Below are 20864 nucleotides of genomic sequence, written 5' to 3'. Positions count from 1 at the left end.
ACAACATGACAGTAACAGTAGCTGACGTAATGAAAAGTTGGAGGGTGGTTGGTAATGGAGGACATCAGGTGGATCCAGGTCTGGGTGTTAGGCAGAACCCCTAGGTCCTGGAGAACAGGAGCAGAGTAAAGGGAACCGGATAGGAGACAGACGTAAACAAGCAAACACACAGGTTAAAGGATTATCAGGTATGTAAAAATACAGTTATTGAATGATTTCAATTTAAATGTTTGATTAGACATGAAATGATGTTAATGGAAGACAGGAAAGAAAGGATACCCGTCAAATTGTTTATGTCAGTGGGGTTGGTAAGGGATGGTCCTTACCAATCCAGGGTGGTGTCATGACGACTGGAGTCCTACACCTTAACAGTACCTACCTGGAAGTGGCGGTTACTTAATGTGACCCAGTGGTTGATTGACTATTTGGAGAAACCACTGGGCCACTGTTGGTACTGCTGACAGCATGGTGATGCCATCCACCATGAGGCAGCAAATACAAATAGTAATCATCTGAGATTTTATATTCACCTTAACGGATGGTGACCCCAGCGAGGAGCAAAAGAGCATCAAGCTTTCCCAGGTATCGTCTTCCTTTCTTCCAAGACAAGTAATTTGCCTGGATGTCAAAGCACTTGGTCCCCTTGATTCTCCTCGGGTGGCTCTCCTTTATCTCAAGAGTCTCACCTTGATTGATAAAATAAATAAATGCAATTTTATTTCATGTTATTACAAATACATCTCTTACATATCTCTTGAAAGGCCAGAAAATAAATAAACAGCAGACAATAATTTTGACCTGGTCAAAAACCTCCACATCCTTCTCAGTCCGTGCCTGAAGGTGGTCCTCGAAGGCGTTCTGATCTGGTTCGACAACTTCCACCACACCAGGTGGAGTATCAGTGATCTCAAAGTACGTTATACAAAAATAGTAATGTAAAAACACTAAGTCAATCACACATTTTTTTATACTACAGTATAGGCAATCATTTTATGTATAATTGCATTGTTTACCTCAGTAAACAGCTGCGGCTCCCGTCCGTACAGCAGGCGATAGAGTGAGTACTCTGGAGGCCTGGATGATGCTGTTGTGTACAAAGATAATTACCTTCAGGTTGTCCTCCCACCATTCCTATAACCTGTCAAGAGACTTGCCCATGGCAGTCTTGAGGGTGTGGTTGGTCCTTTCATCCAAACCTGGAGGAGGGGGTAGGAAAGGGATATCTATTGACAATGGAACATATTGAAAAAAAAAAAACTCCAACAAACTATTGGTGACAGAATATAACCTATTACATCCGTACCTTGTTCCAGAGTTCACAACCTCGGTCACTCAAGATGACCTCAGGAGGTGGCGGGCCGGGCGCAGTGCGCGCTAACCAAGGTTGCCAGGTGCACGGTGTTTCCTCCGACACATTGGTGCGGCTGGTTAGATGGCACTGTGTTAAGAAGCAGTGTGGCTTGGTTGGGTTGTGTATCGGAGGACGCATGACTTTCAACCTTCGTCTCTCCCGAGCCCGTACGGGAGTTGTAGCGATGAGACAAGATAGTAGCTACTAAAACAATTGGATACCACGAAATTGGTTAGAAAAAGGGGTCAAATTAAAAAATAATAAAAACATTTAAAAAAAGATGACCTCAGGAGAACCATGGGTGTTGAAGATGTCCATCATCGCCTTGGAGGTAGCCTCGCCAGTCTGGTCAATGATGGGTATCATACAAAAGAAAATACATTTTTGGTTCCAAGCACCCTTTTCATATGGGTTACAGAAGGGAATTTAGAGTTAAGCACGTTATCTTCCTTTACAGACCTTAATGGGTATTGCCTCCACCCACTTGGTAAAGTAATCGGTCACCATCAGGCTAGACAGGTATTCACCTTCAAGCACAATGTGACAAATTGAAACATTGCTTTCTCTCTGATATGACATTCATTGAAATCATAATCATTTCAGATATAATAGATATAATAGAATGTGATTATTTCACTTGCCCAGCTGTCCATATCCTTGACAATCCCATGCCAAAATAAGTTTATGTTGATTTTGGCAATCATGTGCTTCACTCTGAAATGGCCAACATGCATCTCGGCATGGTCAGCATGGTCTCCTTCTCCTCAGTGAAAATTACCCTCCTGTGTGGCTGACAATCCTTCCCCCGTAGGTACATGTGATTGCCTGCCAAGTTTGAAGACAAGAGTTGTTGAAATACTCAAGTCTAAGTAATTTTGCACAAATTACTTTCTATGTTTCTCTCCTCCATGTCTCTCGGTCTTTCACGCTTTTCCCACCTCTCTCTTTCACGCTCACCCTTTATTTCTCCCTCTTCCCTCCTCTCTCTTTGTCTGTGTGTCTGTCTAGCAAATATACCTAGTTAAGGGCAGTTGGAATGACCATAATTGCTTAATTTGATTGATCAGAGTTAACTTATAGCTAGATACCTCAAAATGACAGACATATAACTAAATGTATAACTAGCAACTTCTAGATGACCAACTACCTAGATGGAAAACTGTTGTTGAAAAATTGTTAATGCGGTGCCTTCATAGTACTTCACCTGGTTGGAAAGATAAAATAACATCTCCTCAAGGCATGCCATTGAAGTGCAGCTAACGTTACATACAAACTGAAAGCTAAAAAACCAATTAGCTAGCTAGCTAATGTTAGCTAAACAAAACTTTATGGTTAGTTAGCTGATGTAAGCAAACAAGTAACGTTAAGTAGCAATTTAAATCCCAAACCATCTTTGGATAGTATTCTTTGCAATGTTTCGGCAGTCCTGGGAACCCCCCAAAAACTTTTTTAGCATGGGGACACTATTTGACATGACAGGCTCTTTGATTTTTCATTTGTTTTCCATGAGTGACGGCTGTAGTGTAAGAATGAGAGAAGGTGGCTGGCTGGCATGCAAAGCCCAGTATGATGACTGAATGACAATTTATTACATTGTCTGGATGGCAGACAATCTGTGGGCTATCACAAGGTTCAAACATACCATATCTGTGGCAATCTCTAAGAAGAGATGTTCTCATGGAAGTCCTTAAGTCACTGACGCCAGGGGAGGTGTGAAGACAGATGAAAACGTGAATAAACAAAATGAATGTTACTGTGTGAATTAAATTGTCATATTTTAATTTTTCAAGAGTTCACAAAGAGCTATGAATTTGTATATATTTTATTGTGCTGTAAGTGCTATGGATTTATTGTTACACAGAATGTTATTTTGTTAATCGGGCAGCCGATAGTTCAAAGAGGGAGCGACACAAGGATGCGCTCCTATCATTTACAGTTGAAGTCGGAAGTTTACATACACTTAGGTTGGAGACATTAAAACTCCCTTTTCAACCACTCCACAAATTTCTTGTTAACAAACTATAGCTTTGGCAAGTCGGTTAGGACATCTACCTTGTGCATGACACAAGTCATGTTTCCAATAATTGTTTACAGACAGATTATTTCACTTATAATTCACTGTGGGTCCGAAGTTTACATACACTAAATTGACTGTACCTTTAAACAGCTTTGGCGACATGTGTAGACAATCAAAAGACACATTGTGATCTGAATGCATTAGATACAGTGCAGTAAGCATTAGATACAGTAACCATTAGACAGAGTGCAGTAAGCATTAGATACAGTAACCATTAGACAGAGTGCAGTAAGCATTAGATACAGTAACCATTAGATACAGTACATTACACTTACATGCAGTCTGTGAGGAAATATTCCTCTCCTACCTGGGAATGTGCTGCCAGTTCACAGATCAGCCCAACATGAAAGTGGCTCTCAAACATGTACTATTTAGATAACAGCTCCCATCGGGTGGTAGTTGGTCGGACACAGATTGTCTATCCTGTCAGACAGAGGACTGATTTTCCTTTACAAGACACTCAAGCCTATCCAAAAGCAAATATAATTGCATCTGTCAGTTACTGTGTCATGACCAGGTTCAACAACGATGTATGGTTAATAATGAAGTACCACAATTACAACTGGTTAATAAGGGAGATCCCCTTGTGATCTGATTTAAGTAGTTTATATTTCCTCATTGTTATTGTCTTGATAACTCCTAACTCCTCTGGGAAGTTATTGTAAGTCTAGCATGCACGTTCTGCATGTGTAGTCTACATTATACAAATACCTTGCATTAACTACAGTTGATGTCGGAAGTTTACATACACTTAGGTTGGAATCATTAAAACTCGTTTTTCAACCACTCCACAAATGTATTGTTAGCAAACTATAGTTTTGGCAAGTCAGTTAGGACTTCTACTTTGTGCATGACACAAGTAATTTTTCCAACAATTGTTTACATACAGATTATTTCACTTATAACTCACTGTATCACAATTCCAGTGGGTCAGAAGTTTACATACACTAAATTGACAGTGCTGTTAAACAGCTTGGAAAATTCCAGAAATGATGTCATGGCTTTAAAAGCTTCTGATAGGCTAACTGACATCATGAGTCAATTGAAGGTGTACCTGTGGATGTATTTCAAGGCCTACCTTCAAACTCAGTGCCTCTTTGCTTGACATCATGGGAAAATCAAAATAAATCAGCCAAAACCTAAGAAAAACAATTGTAGACCTCCACAAGTCTAGTTCATCCTTGGGAGCAATTTCCAAATGCCTGAAGGTACCACGTTCATCTGTACAAACAATAGTACGCAAGTATAAACACCATGGGACCACGCAGCCGTCATACCGCTCAGGAAGGAGATGCGTTCTGTCTCCTAGAAATTAACGTACTTTGGTGAGAAAAGTGCAAATCAATCCCAGAACTACAGCAAAGGACCTTGTGAAGATGCAGGAGGAAACAGGTACAAAGGTATCTATATCCACAGTAGAACGAGTCATATATCGACATAACCTTAAAGGCCGCTCAGCAAGGAAGAAGCCACTATTCCAAAACCGCCAGAAAAAAGCCAGACTACAGTTTGCAACTGCACATGGGGACAAAGATTGTACTTTTTGGAGAAATGTCCTCTGGTCTGATGAAACAAAAACAGAACTGTTTGGCCATAATGATCATCGTTATGTTTGGAGGAAAAAGAGGGAGTCTTGCAAGCCGAAGACACCATCCCAACCGTGAAGCAGGGGGGTGGCAGCATCATGTTGTCGGGGTGCTTTGCTGCAGGAGGGACTGGTGCACTTCACAAAATAGATGGCATCATGAGGCAGGAAAAGTATGTGTGTATGTTGAAGCAACATCTCAAGACATCATTCAGGAAGTTAAAGCTTGGTTGCAAATGAGTCTTCCAAATGAACAATGACCCCAACATACTTCCAAAGTTTTGCCATAATGGCTTCAGGACAACAAAGTCAAAGTATTGGAGTGGCCATCACAAACCCCTGACCTCAATCCTATAGAAAATGTTTGGGCCGAAATGAAAAAGCATGTGCGAGCAAGGAGACCTACAAACCTGACTCATTTACACCAGCTCTGTCAGGAGGAATGTGCCAAAATTCACCTAACTTATTGTGGGAAGGTTGTGGAAGGCTACCCGAAACGTTTGACCCAAGTTAAACAATGTAAAGGCAATGCTCCCAAATACTAATTGAGTGTATGTACATTTCTGACCCAATGGGAATGTGATGAAAGAAATAGGTGAAATAAATAAATCATTCTCTCTACTATTATTCTGACCTAAAACAGGGAATTTTTACTCAGATTAAATGTCAGGAATTGTGAAAAACAGAGTTTAATGTATTTGGCTAAGGTGTATGTAAAGTTCCGACTTCACATGTATATATCTCCAAAATAAGTTGCCGGTAGTAACTCCAACTAAGTGGAAAAATAACAAGATTCTCTTTAAAAAGTTTTTTGTTTAGGAAACAAACACCACTTAACTGCCATTTAAATATATCAACATTAAAAAGAGTAGAGCGGTATATTATTGTCCCCTAGGGGCAATTAATTTTGCAGCAAGTAATAAAAACATGAACACATGACAACAACAAAAAACAGTTTTTACAGCTATATGTAGACAGCACACATTGCTACTACAGGTTATTGACAAAGATGGTAGCATCTGTAGTGAAGGACAGTATAGACCTGTCCATTTTAAACTTGGGGAGTGTGTATCTGTGCTCTGAGGGAAGTATGATAAATTCAATAAACAAGGCTGCTGGGAGTCTCTCAGAATGGATTACACCTTGTGTATAAATCGTGTTGTTATTATCCAATATAAATTAAAGTGAAATAATGAACTGTGTCATTTGAGTCAAAGGTGATATTCTGTACTGTCGCCTAATATAAAAAATGTGATTCCAAATCCATAATGCTGGAGTATACTGTAGAGCCAAATTAAATGTTTTTGCTTCACTATTCAAATAAACATTAAACAAAAAATAATGGGCATACTGTATTAAAAATACAGAGGCTACGTTACTTAAAATGCTGATTCTATCAGTTTATTTACACCGGTGCAAATGTTTGCACTGGCTAGTACATTGGGACATTTAGTTAAAGTTATGCTCATTTTCAGAGTTTTTATTTTAATATAAAGTTTTTAAAAAAATCTAGTTTAGCTGATTTCCGACTTACCTTGGGTGCTATCGTTTTACTCAAACCGTTAGCTGGTTATGTATCAACGCAAGCATTTTTTGAGCATGTAGCAACTACACTGAAGTTGAACATGCATAATTCCGGTGTCAGGAAAGGTGTGTAAATCAAACAGATAACCAACCACAAACCACAGTTAATATTATAGTCGGGTTTTGTTTATTACATTTCTGTTCATTTATTTATTTGAACTGCACAAAAAATTCCTCCAACGTCTGTCATATCATTGAGAGCTCGAAATGTGTTACTTTGGCAAGAAAAACTAAAAATGTACGTATTGGCCTACACATAATGATACTGGTTATACACTTGGGAATGGGGTACACAGTAGGTACAGTGCCTTGCAAAAGTTAAGACCCCTCGGATTTCTTCACATTTTTTTTGGGGGGGGGGGGGGGTGTAAAATAAATTGGAATTTCTGCTCAACAATCTACTCTGTAATGTCAAAGTGGAAGATTTTATATATTTATATATATAAATAAATAATGTAATTTTTTTTTAAAGATAAATAAAAATTAGAACAAAAATATATTCATTGCATCAGTATTCAGCCCCTTTGTTTTGGCAAGCCTAAATTAGTTCAGGAGTAAAATGTGGCTTAACAAATCACATAATAAAGTTACATGGACTCACTGTGTGAAATAATAGGAGTTGACCAGATTTTTGGATGACTAACCCTTCCGCTGTACCCGATACATAAGGTCCCTAAGTCAAGTATTGAATTTCAAGCAACAGATTCAACTTCAAAGACCAGGGAGCTTTTTGAAAGCTTCATAAAGAAGGGCAGCGATTGGAAGATGGGTAACAATAACAAATCAGACATTGAATATCTCTGTCCTTTGCCTGCCTCCTGTGGTTTAATAAACTACTCTGTATTGTACCTTCCGTCTCCTTTGTCTGCATCTAGGTCATATCCTGAGCCGAGATAATTGGTGATTTTAAAACAGTTACAGAGTTCAATGGCTGTGATGGGAGAAAACTGAGGATGGATCAGCAACATTGTAATGATGACATATTGACTTAAACGACAGAGTCAAAAGAAGAATACAAATATACAGAATAAAGTATGACTGAAAAGAAGACAAAAAACAGCAAAGGAACACACTTTTTGGCCTAAATGCAAAGCCTTATGTTCGGGGCAAATCCAACACATCACTGAGTTAACTGCCTTCTTATTTTCCAGCATGGTGGTGACTGCATCATGGTATGGGTAAGCTTGACGTCGGCAAATCGTTTTTTCAGGATAAAAAGAAATGGGATGGTGCTAAGCACAGGTCAAATCCTAGAGGAAAACCTGCTTCAGTCTGCTTTACAGCGGTCACTGGGAGAAGAAGTCACCATTAAGCAGGAAAATAACCTACAACACAAATCTACACTGGAGTTGCCTACCAAGAAGACAGGGAATGTACCTGAGTGGCCAAGTTACAGTTCTGAATTCAATCTGATTGAAAATCTATGGCAAGACTAACATTTTTGTCTAGCCATGAAACCCAACATCTTGACAGAGCTTTAAGAATGATAAAAATAATAAATTGGCTAATATTGCACAATCCAGATGTGTAAAGCTCTTAGAGACTTACCCAAGAAGGCTCACAGCTGTAGTCACTGCCAAATGTGTTTCTAACATACAAATTATTACAATAATTATGTACAAATTATTAAGGACACCTTCCTAATATTTAGTTGTCCCACAACATGAACAATGTCAATTCGTCGGGGCATGGACTCTACAAGGTGTCGAAAGCGTTCCACAGGGATGCTGGCCAATGTTGGCTCAAATGCTTCCAACAGTTGTGTCAAGTTAGCTGGATGTCCTTTGGGTGGTGGACAATTCTTGGTACGCACGGGAAACTGTTGAGTGTGAAAACCCAGCAGTGGTGCAGTTCTTGACACAAACCAGTGTGCCTGGCACCTACTACCATACACCGTTCAACGGAAATTCAATATTTTGTCTTGACCATTCACCCTCTGAATAGCACACATGCTTAAAAATCCTTCTTTAACCGGTCTCCTCCACTTCATCTACACTGACTGAGGTGGATTTAACAACTGACATCAATAAGAATCATATCTTTCACCTGGATTCACCTGGTCAGGCTGTCATGGAAAGAGCCGGTGTCCTTAATGTTTTGTATACTCAATGTATATATTGACTGAATACATTTTCAAGGAATATATTTTAGTTATTTCATTTCTATCAATCTTAAAAAAATATATATTCTTCCACTTGACATTTTACTATTTAGTGTAGATTGTTGACAAAAAAATGACAATTAAAAACATTTTAATCCCACTTTGTCACACAAAATGTGAAGAAAACCAAGGAGTATGAATACTTTTGCAAGACATTGTAATAAACTTTGCCTCTAAAATAACATTATTACGTCCTAAAAGGTATGGCTTTCAACCTCCATTGTATCACACTCTTAACGCTTCCAACTCAACATTATTTCAAAAGGAGTTCAATATTCTTGCCTAAAGCATTCTGTAAAAACGGTTAATTCTCACCAAAGATGGAGATACTGCATTGTTGAAGCGATTGAGTCGATTGTCTACAGATGCATTGGACCGTTTTCCTTCTAGGCCTACACGTCAGCAAATTAGTATGACGGTCCTTGCTTACACTGTGAGATTCTGAGCTACTGTGCTTAAAACCATTCAAAGTGAGGAAATGTAAAAAAAAACAGATTCACAGATCTACTCAAGTAATGCTAGAGAGACAGCTGTGATCAGATGTGAATAGAGAGTACACAGCAGTAGTGGGGAGTGAACCAGGATATGAGGAGTTGTAGGGTCTCTTAGGTTTAACTGTTACAATTGTTTAGACCTAGAAACCAGATAACTTTAAGGTATTTCATAGTAAATAGATGGACTAATCTGATCCAAAAACAGAGGATCCAATGGCCTGTCGCAGCTTAATTTGCCAACGTTGAGTATGAAGTGAATAAAAGCATAATTTCAAAGCACAGCAGCACTCCCTTCCATCTATATATACACACACAGCATTGACATATTTGATAACATAAATACATAGAGTAAGTGTTCAGACTGACCAAAGGGCTAAGACACATTTGAATTGTGGCTCAAGTCCAAAAGAGTCCCTACTCCGGGTACATGTACATTCCCAAAAGGCCACCTTTGAAACGGCAACTAGCACACACGGCTCAGACAAACCTGGGAATATTGGTAAACCTGGGAAAAGTTGTTGGACTATTTAGGGGGAATCAGATTCCTTATTACAAATACATGATTGACAGTCTCAGGTAGAGACAATTCTGAGGAGCCAGGGCATGGACTCACTGGACTTGGACTTACTAGCCATAAAACATTCAACACATACACATGTGCACACACACACACACGACAGGGTACATTGAAAAAGAGGTCATATGACAATGGGATACATTCAAACTAAAAACTAAATGTGTAAATCTGGCAATTTTTAGGCTTTACAGTGTTTGTTTACATTTAGTTTGTTTACAAACATTGGCTTAATACAAGCTTATATGTTGGGTTCTGATGGGGTACGACAGTTGAACTAAACACATGAGGCATTTATAAGTTATATTCTTCAAGAATCAAATAGGAACATATTATTAATTTATAAATCCAAAAATGGATGCAGCAACTGCTGACTGCCCCTACCAATTTGAAGGGAAATCCCACAATCCTCCTTTATAAGCGACAATAAGGATCCTAACAACTATCCAGACATTAACAGGAAGATAAGACTGTGTGTAGTTTGTGTACATATTTGACATAAAAAAATGATCCTATCTTGAAACCTTGATTTTCATATATTTACGTTCCAACACCTTCCAAAAAGCCAGTCCCAACAGTTCCTACGCTTCCCTACCCTAAATCCACAGCCATATTTTGTCTCCACTCCCCACCCCATCCCGATCTCCCCAAATAAACAGAGTGACGCCTCCACCCTTGAGGTCTCATCTGATCTCTAGGGCCTTGCCCTCCAGTACCATCTTGATCTCTTTGGCATCCAGCGTCTCGTACTGCAGCAGGGCGGTGGCCAGGTTCTTGTGCTCCTTGGCGTGAGACTTGAGGAGCGCCCTGGCCCGCTCGTACGAATCCTGGAGGATCACACAAACCACCAGAAAAGTCAGGAAATGATTTTGACACAGCTAGGGGCATTGTCTCACATCAGCTGTCTGCACTGATCTGTCTGATAGTTCGCAAACACTCATGGGACAGCTAAAAATACATATGACCACAATATGCTGCCCTAACATTCGAAAATGTTACCAAGGTGACATCGTCCACTGAACCCCCTTTCATCCTCAAATGAGTCAGAGTAAAAAAAATATATATATATAAACCTGTATCTAATATTTAAGCGCTAAGGCATAAGAGGCCGTGCTATGTGATTAATACAGTCACAGGTAAATGGCGCCCGACACGAAACGAAGAGCCAGTCAACCCATTTACCTGTGACTGTATTCATCTGTGACTGTATGCACGCGATCTTGCATGCCTTGTAGGTTTTATAAAACAGTTAACATATTAAACTAACAACGAATTACATATTTTAATTGATTTTGATTCTTCCACCAATATCATTCTACCACCAGTCTGGTCAAATATCGGTTTGTTGTTTTGGGCATGTTGCCACAGATGCAACCAGTCGTTAATTCTGTTGTTATGCAAAAGGTCTGTTCGTCCGTTCTAACAAAAATGTTTGCTATGCAGGCTGACTAACGTTCTTGTCACTTGCTAGCTAGCCAACTTCAGCTAACAGTCACGTCAAACATAGCACATGGAATAACAGTAAACTAGCCACATTTTAGTTTGCTTTCTATTGGCATTTACTTGGATATACAAATGATAATGACACTGATGAGTGATTTTGCCTGGCTCAGAAAGTGAATTTCTCATCTGGACACCGTCCATTCTATAGGGTACAGGAGAGATGGCATTCCAAAAGTAAAAAAAAAATGAATCTGATGTCAGACAGGCATATTAACCCCTGCTGTTAAAGCCAACCAGTCAGCAAGCTCTGTCAGGAGGAATGGGCCAAAATTCACCCAACTTATTGTGGGAAGCTTGTGGAAGGCTACCCAAAACGTGTGACCCAAGTTCAACAATTTAAAGGCAATGCTACCAAATACTAATCGAGTGCATGTAAACTTCTGACCCACTGGGAATGTGATGAAAGAAATAAAAGCTGAAATAAAATCACTCTACTATTATTCTGACATTTCACATTCTTAAAATAAAGTGATGATCCTAAATGACCTAAGACAGGGAATTTTTATTAGGATTAAATGTCAGGAATTGTGAAAAACTGAGTTTAAATGTATTTGGCTAAGGTGTATGTAAACTTCCGACTTCAAATGTATGTTATGTTAGCTGTGATTAGGGCGCCGAGTTCTTCAGCACAGCTGACTGCTCTAGCTGCAACGTTATTGCGCTGGCCAAATGTTACAAAGTACTAGCGAGGCACAGTGCCAGCTGTCATAGTCCAATACATACTGATTTATGAGAAAAGACCCATAACTTTATCAACAACCTGTCAAACTGGCTACCGTAAAGGCCATTCAAACAAGCTAGCACTAGGATGCTAGCTGGAGCACCTTTGCTCATCTGATCGAGCATGGTTTGCTGTAATAGCCAGTGCGTCATAGCTACGGAGAGCAGAATGATTTTCAGAATTAGGAACTAGTGTTAAGCGGGTAAGCAACATCTCAATTTTTAGAGATGAGTTCCACTATAGATGGTTCATGGAAACTGCGTGTCCTGTTAGAATGATGCCAACTGACAGAAGATAATGGACAAGGGGTTGAATTAATTTCTGTAAATCAAATGTTATTTGTCACTTGCGCCAAATACAACAAGTGCAAATACAACAACCTTACCGTGAAATGATTACTTACAAGCCCTTTACCCTCAATGCAGTTTTAAGAAAAATAAGAGTTAAGAAAATATTTGCTAAATAAACTACAGTAAAATAAAAGAGTTACACAATAAAATAACTATAATGAGGCTATATACTTGGGGTACAAGTACCGTCAATATGCGGGGGTACAGGTTAGTCGAGGTAATTGAGGTATGTACATGTAGGTAGGGGTAAAGTGACTATGCATAGATAATAAACAGCGAGTAGCAGCATCGTAAAAAGAGGGGGGGGGGGGTGTCAATGAAAATAGTCCGGGTAGCCATTTGATTAACTGTTCAGCAGTCTTATGGCTTGGGGGAAGAAGCTGTTAAGGACCTAGACTTGACGCTCCAGTAGCACTTGCTGTGGGGTAGCAGAGAAAACAGTCTATGACTACGGTGGCTGGAGTCTTTGACAATTTTTAGGGCCTTCCTCTGACACCGCCTGGTATAGAGGTCCTGGACAGTAGGAAGCTTGGCCCCAGTGATGTACTGGGCCGTACGCACTACCCTCTGTAGCGCCTTGCGGTCAGATGCCGAGCAGTTGCCATACCAGGCGGTGATGCAACCACAAGCCAAAGAGCACCAAATCAGGGCCTTGGAAGGACGATGTATGTGGAAACTTACCTTTAAAAGTATCCTGACTTCATGTTCGATGGCAGCCTGTGTCTCCGGGCTTTGTTTCGTTTGGTCGGCATAGGTCATGACACCCAGCTACAACACAGGTGAGAGAGAGTGTGAGTGAGTGAGTGAGTGAGTGAGTGAGAAAGATATGCTGGCCTCCTGGGTGCTAGCTGTGCCACCAGAGACTCTGGGTTCGCGCCCAGGCTCTGTCGCAGCCGGCCGCGACCGGGAGTTCCGTGGGGCGACGCACAATTGGCCTAGCATCATCCGGGTTAGGGAGGGTTTGGCCGGTAGGAAAATCCTTGTCTCATCGCACACCAGCGACTCCTGTGGCGGGCCGTGCACCAAGGTAGCCAGGTGCACTGTGTTTCCTCCGACACATTGGTGTGGCTGGCTTCCGGATTGGAGGCGCTGTGTTAAGAAGCAGTGCGGCTTGGTTGGGTTGTGTTTCGGAGGACGCATGGCTTTCTCCCGAGCCCGTTTGGGAGTTGTAGCGATGAGACAAGATAGTAATTCCTAACAATTGGATACCATGAAATTGGGGAGAAAAGGGGGTAAAAAAATAAAAAATGTAAATTAAAAAGAGAAAGATATACTGTCACAATATATACAGTGCATTCGGAAAGTATTCAGACCCCTTGACTTTTTCCACATTAATCAAATAGTCCCCCCCCCCCCCTCCCCCATCAACCTACACCCCATAACGACAAAGCAAGAACAGGTTTAGACATTTTTGCAAATGTATAAATTTAAAATGAAAAAACAGAAATATCACATACATAAGTATTCAGACCCTTTACTCAGTACTTTGTTGAAGCACCTTTTGCAGCGATTACGGCCTCGAATCTTCTTGGGTATGGTGCAACAAGCTTGGCACATCTGTATTGTCTTGTCTGTGTGCTCTCCCCCAATTGCTCAGTTTGGCCAGGAGGCCAGCTCTAGGAACCGTCTTGGTGGTTATAAACGTATTCCATTTAAGAATGATGGAGGCCACTGTGTTCTTGGGCACCTTCAATGCTGCAGACATGTTTTATGTACCCTTCCCCAGATCTGTGCCTAGACACAATTCTGTCTCGGGAGCTACGGATAATTCCTTCGACCTCGTGGCTTGGTTTTTGATCTGACATGAACTGTCAACTGGGGGACCTTATACAGACTGGTGTGTGCCTTTCCAAATCATGTCCAATCAATTGAATTTACCACAGGTGGACTCCAATGAAGTTGTAAAAACATCTCAAGGATGATTAATGGAAACCGGATGCACCTGATCTCACTTTTGAGTCTCATAGCAAAGGGTCTGAATACTTATGTAAATAAGGTATTTTTAAATTTGTATTTTTTTCTAAAAACCTGTTTTCACTTTGTCATTATTGGTTATTGTGTGTAGATTGATAAGGACATTCCATAACATGTGGAAAAGGGGAAGGGGTCTGAATACTTTCCGAATGCACTGTATGTAGCGCTGCAACATAGGGTGGTTACCATTTATGCCAATGAAGCTCATTGAATTGAGAAACAGAGATAGATCTTTATGAAGGTTCCACACTAAGTAGTAAGTATTACCGGGCATACAACACAAACAGCAGACCTTTGCTCATGCAGTATAAGATATTAATTAATTTCCTCTTACCCTCTCACACATTCCAAATCTGGTCACCATCATTCTTGCAATTTTGGTGGCAGCATCAAAGTCACTTGATGCCCCTAAAAAAAACAAGATGAACATGTATTTCATATATTTTGTTTAGTCTTGGACTCTTGGAAGATTATTAACGGGATAAAAGATACCAATGGCTCAGTGAGTCAGAGCATGGTGCTGGCAACAGTAAGGACCTGGGTTCGAATCCTGCATGGGTCACATATACTGAAAACATATGTGTCACTGTCAATGTTCCACAATTCTGTAAGTCACTTTGGATAAAAGTGTAAAATAAATAACATTGGATATATAACATTGATGACCATATCATCAATCACTAAAACTTGAATGTTATTTATTTTACATTTGGATGCCAGGATTACCCCTACCCTACTGAGGTTACATTTGCAAAACCCTTGGATAACATAGAGATTCTGGGAACATCCGTAGGTGGGGGGAAATTAACCATACTCTGGTAATCCGAACAATTGAACATATGCGGTGGTACTTAATGAATATGATGTCAGTTCGGTTGTCATCTGAGACATTCTCATCAATGATAAGATGACAAACTCCACAGTGGAAATTCTACACATCAGAGTTATCTGATTCACATGGAATTGTTGTTCAATTTAAATGTTTGAATATGAAATGATTTGTGATGGGATGAAATGTGATTTTAGCTTCTAAAATGGGAGATGTGGGTTTTCATAAGATAGGGCTGCTCACTCAGTGGCCCGCCCACGTGAAGAGACAGAGGTTGTAACTATGAAACACCCCTGTTCTCCCTTCCTATATAAGCCTTGACGACAATAGAACTTCCTGTTCCGGGGATGTAGGACAGAATGGTTCAGATAATAACTACAGAACGAAGCCAACATCAGCGTGAGTTTCAGCGTTAGTTTTCTTCAAAGGACTCGGCTTGGCAACACGGCTTTCCATCTACCACCAACCTACCGAAGCGCAGCTCAGAGTAAATATTTATTGCATTTTCCTTTTCCAAATGGGCGGTAATTTAGAATGCATAAGATACTGTATTTACGATAGCACAGCTTCTTCCCTGTGTTCCTCAGTCTTCCCGCTCCTTCACTCAACCCAGCCCCTTTTCTTTTGTGTAACAAGCTGTCATATCTGTTCCGCCCGCTAGGGACGTTTTCCTTTATGACGTAATTTGTAATCAAGCTATGATTTAATTATGTGTATGTGTAATTCTGTGTGATTAGTTAGGTATTTAGTAAATAAATAATTAAACCCAATTTTGTATTGCTGATTCAAATTGTTAGCCAGGGTTCGTGCAGATAACTAAGAATTTACAACTTTCAGATGAGACTGAATTAAGGTGACGATTACTATTACTAGGTCTTTAAGAGTTTATACGGAAGATAACAGCTCTATAAATATTATTTTGTGGTGCCCGACTCTCTAGGTAATTACATTTACATGATTAGCTCAATCAGGTGATACTAATTACGGAGAAATTATTTTATAGAATAGCATGTCATATCACTTAACCCGGCATAGCACGACACAGGGATGCACCATCCCGTTTTCTGGAAAATTCTTATTGTTCTACAGTACTGTGCTAGGTGTATACTGTAACTGTGTTCTCTAATTGCCCTCCTACTCCAACTCTACATCCCCCTGCATACCAGTGGTAATGAACTCATTGCCAAATATGATTTCCTCTGCCACGCGGCCTCCCATGCTGACATCCATCTGGGCCAGCAGCTGAGCACGCGTCTCGCTCCAGCGGTCATCCTCCGGGAGCATAGACACCTAGGATGGACAGTGGGGGAAGAGGAGTGAGGCCTGGCAGCGAACGGAACCAACCACTTCAATTTGACGATTCTAAAAACATAAAAAACAATGATTTCATTTGCAAGACATAAACCCAGGGGTAATTAAACATTATTATATTGGCATGCCCAGCAGAACAGATTCCCGAAAAAAACGTGGTTTATTTTGGTGTAAGAAACCAGTAAAAAATTAGTCTAACCATGTTGTGTTCCCTACCCATCTTGTTTCCTATATATTTCAATTTCCCTATTTCCAGTCCTACTTACATGACCCAGGGAAGGACCTCTGGGCATAATGGTGGCCTTATTGATGGGCATGGCGTCCTTGGTGTAGTACGCCACGATAGCGTGGCCAGACTCATGGTACGCTGTGATCTCCTTGTTCTTCTTGTCAATTTCCACACTCCTCCTCTCTGGGCCTGTGGGAGGGAAGAGATGGATAGAGATAAATCACTTGATTTCCTGCTCGAAGCCATTCGGTCCCTGAATGCCAAATAAACCCATAGGAAGGTCCGAGAGGATTGTATAGGTGTATGTAGTCCCATCTCGTTCACTCAACTATTGGAAGTCTGGGCATAATTCAGGTTTGGATTTATATTTTGAATGGGAGTGGTCAGAGTCAGTGGCATCCAGCGTCCACATTTGATTGGCTCTAAGTAGAAATGCTGTTTCCAATTAGGAGCGGCATTTCCTTCTGTTTACTTTTAGTTTTTTTCTTCTTTGGTCCGTGTCTCGCTTTTAATAGGCTATGCGGAATTCATTTTGTATCTTACAGGGTTGTTTCTACATAGAAAAGTATTTGACGGGCCGCCTAAGTGTTTTTTCGGGGGCCTATGTCCAAACAGTAAAAAAATATATAATAATAGTAACAGTAAATGGGATGGAATTTTTTTTCTCTGTGTAAACTTAGGACGACTAAAAGAGATATAAAGTATGTAGATTTTGGACACTTATACAGTGCATTCGGAAAGTATTCAGACCCCTTGACTTCTTCCACATTTTGTTACGTTGCAGCCTTATTCTAAAATACTAAGTACTTTGTTGAAGCACCTTTGGCAGCGGTAACAGCCGAGTCTTCTTGGGTATAATGCTACAAGCTCGGCACACCTGTACTTGGGGAGTTTCTACCATTCTTCTCTGCAGATCCTCGCAAGGTTTGCCAGGTTGGATGGGTAGCGTCGCTGCACAGCTATTTTCAGGTCTCTCCAGAGATGTTTGATCAGGTTCAAGTCCGGGCCCTAGCTGGGCCACTCAAGGATATTCAGAGACTTGTCCCGAAGCCACTCCTGCGTCATCTTGGCTGTGTGCTTAGGTTTGTTGTCCTGTTGGAAGGTGAACCTTTTCCCCAGTCTGAGGTCCTGAGCGCTCTGATGCAGGTTTTCAATAAGGATCTCTCTGTATTTTGCTCCGTTCATCTTTCTCTTGATCCTGACATGTCTCCCAGTCCCTGCTGCTGAAAAACATCTCCACAGCATGATGCTGCCACACCCACGCTTTACCGTAGGGATGGTGCAGGGTTTCCTCCAGACGTGACGCTTGGCATTCAGGCCAAAGAGTTCAAGCTTGGTTTCATCAGACCATGTTTTTCATGGTTACTGAGGAGTGGCTTCCGTCTGGCCACTCCACCATAAAGGCATGATTGGTGGAGTGCTGCAGAGATGGTTGTCCTTCTGGAAGATTCTCCCTCCTCCACAGAGGAACTCTGGTGCTCTGTCAGAGTGACCATCGGGTTCTTGGTCACCTCCCTGACCAAGGCCCTTCTCCCTCAATTTCTCAGTTTGGCTGGGCGGACAGCTTTAGGAAGAGTCTTGGTGGTTCCAAACTTCTTTCATTTAAGAATGATGGAGGCCACTGTGTTATTGGATCTTCAATGCTGCAGACATGTTTTATGTACCCTTCCCCAGATCTGTGCCTCGACACAATTATGTCTCGGGGGGCTACGGATAATTCCTTCGATCTCATGGCTTGGTTTTTGTTCTGACATGCACTGTCAACTGTGGCACCTTATATAGACAGGTGTGTGCCTTTCCAAATCAAGTGGTAGAAACATCAAGGATGAGCAATGGAAACAGGATGCACCTGAGCTCAATTTCGAGTCTGATAGCAAAGGGTCTGAATACTTATGTAAATAAGGTATTTCTGATGATGTGGCAAAATGGCTTAAGGACAACAAAGTCAAGGTATTGGAGTGGCCATCACAAAGCCCCGACCTCAATCCTATAGAAAATGTGTGGACAGAACTGAAAAAGTGTGTGCGAGCAAGGAGGCCTCAAACCTGACTCAGTTACACCAGCTCTGTTAGGAGGAATGGGACAAAATTCACCCAACTTATTGTGGAAGGCTACTCGAAACATTTGACCCAAGTTAAAGAATTTAAAGGCAATGCTACCAAATACTAATTGAGTGCATGTAAACTTGTTACCCACTGGGAATGTGATGAAAGAAATAATAGCTGAAATAAATTATTCTCTCTACTATTATTCTGACATTTCACCTTCTTAAAATAAACTGGTGATCCTAACTGACCTAAAACAAGGACTTTTTACTTGGATTAAATGTCAGGAATTGTAAAAAACTGAGTTTAAATGTATTTGGCTAAGGTGTATGTAAACTTCCAACTTCAACTGTATAGTCTTGTGACTGTGCATAGAGTCTGTGCAAGATAGGGTCAATGTAAATAGTCAGTGTAACCATTTAATTAACTATTTAGCAGTCTTTTGGCATGGAGTTAGATGCCGTTTCAGAGCCTGCTGGTCCGAGAACCGATGATCCGGTACCATTTGCCGGACAGTAGCAGAGTGAGTCTATGGCTTGGGTGGTTGAAGACTTTTGAAAACAACTTCAGACCTTCCTCTGAGAAGCTTGGGTTTCCGAGGCCAACAGGCTGACTACACCGCTCGTGTCACGTGCGCGAGCTTTGCAAAATAAATGTAGAAATCTATGTTATTCCATTATTGCCAACGAGCGTCTGCGTTGCCAAGGGAAAAAATAGAAGTCAGTTCTATTTCTGACGCGGATCGCGCTACAAGTCCTGCCTCTCCCATCTCCTCATTGGTTATACCATGGTGGGTGACTGAAAGACGAACAAGGTCGGTGGCGGTAATGCACCTCATTTATGAAATTTGCCAATCGCAATATAAAGTCAAGAGAAGAAAAAGCCTAGAAGGAGGAGAGATGTCTAGAAATGATTTGGTTGACTGTTTTATGTGTGGATTAATTATCGGAGTAGAGGACCTTGTGCATTTAGGTAAAATAACAACTCAATGTTTATATCTCAGGACAAATTAGCAAGCAACAGCAAGCTAGCTAAAGAGGACAAATTAGCTAGCAAGTGCAAGGTAGCTAAATTGCCATAAGGTTTAATGCTTTTTGACCTGTCCCCAAATTAATGTAATTGGTTCAGAGTTTGTTTTGATATTTTAACCTGCGTGTCGTGATCGCGTTTGGTGTGGGGGGACAAAATACATTTATGCACGATGGCGCTTGCGCGCAGCCGGTTTTGGTTCCATGTAAGGTGTAGGCAATACGGTGCCAATTCCACTTGGCCTAAGATGGGCTACCACCATATAGATTACACTTATCTAATCCTCTCAGATCTAAACAAGTGCCTAGGGGTAAGGGCAGATTTGTGATTAAGGGGGTATATTTCTATTTTCTCCCTATTCCTACAGCAGTGCTCACCCATGAGGATCTTGTCCTTGGCAAACTCCAGCTCTTTGAGGGTCACCATGTTTTTGCCATCCACCGCCGCTTTCAGAGCTGCCTGGTTCACCAGGTTCTCCAGGTCGGCCCCAGAGAAGCCCACTGTGCCCCTGGCGATGATCCCAGCCTCAATGTCTGCATGAGGAAGCCAGGTCGTTAGCAGGAACAGTGACAGCTAAGCTAGGTCAACTACAGTGTGACTTACTAGCATGTTACCACTGCAGATTCTCATATAGCAATCTATTAGCATGTAGCCATAGTCTATTTAGCATGTTGCCAGTGCAGATTATTTTATAACCATTGTCTTTTAGTTGGTAGCCTTTAGCTTGTAGCCATATTCTATTAGCATGTATCCAAATGGCATGTCACCGTAGTCTATTTAAAAATGTAGCCATAGTCTATTTTTAGTTTTTTATTGAACCTTTATTTAACTAAGCAAGCCAGTTAAGAATAAATTGTTATTTACAATGACGACCTACCCTGGCCAAACCCTAACGACGCTGGGCCAATTGTGCGCCGCCCTTATGGGACTCCCAATCACGGGCGGTTGTGATACAGCCTGGAATTAAACCTGGGTCTGTAGTGACGCCTCTAGCACTGAGATGCAGTGCCTTAGACCGCTGCGCCACTCGGGAGCACAAAACAACAA

The 20864-nt window shown here is 41.0% G+C and overlaps 1 protein-coding gene across 6 annotated transcripts in view; it reads right to left on the bottom strand.

The window, feature by feature from the left end:
- Window positions 1-6701: 6701 nt before the first annotated feature.
- Window positions 6702-20864, bottom strand: part of LOC110530001 (ATP-dependent zinc metalloprotease YME1L1) — an 80393-nt gene continuing 66230 nt past the window's right edge. For 5 of the 6 annotated variants that reach the window (XM_036985537.2, XM_021612746.3, XM_090181848.1 and 2 more), the window contains 6 exons: window positions 20195-20350; window positions 16781-16932; window positions 16367-16493; window positions 14709-14782; window positions 13082-13168; window positions 6702-10653 (listed from right to left, as the gene is read on the bottom strand). In XM_036985537.2, the coding sequence (XP_036841432.2) occupies window positions 10510-10653; window positions 13082-13168; window positions 14709-14782; window positions 16367-16493; window positions 16781-16932; window positions 20195-20350 (740 nt within the window). In that variant the 3' untranslated portion in view covers window positions 6702-10509. Of the gene's footprint in view, window positions 10654-13081; window positions 13169-14708; window positions 14783-16366; window positions 16566-16780; window positions 16933-20194; window positions 20351-20864 lie in introns of all 6 variants that reach the window. The other variant, XR_016482413.1, reaches the window with a different exon arrangement.

Source organism: Oncorhynchus mykiss, chromosome 8 (assembly GCF_057628025.1).
Source record: "Oncorhynchus mykiss isolate SJ-2025 chromosome 8, ASM5762802v1, whole genome shotgun sequence".
Classification (NCBI taxonomy): domain Eukaryota; kingdom Metazoa; phylum Chordata; class Actinopteri; order Salmoniformes; family Salmonidae; genus Oncorhynchus; species Oncorhynchus mykiss.
This window is presented reverse-complemented; position numbering and strand designations above follow the sequence as displayed.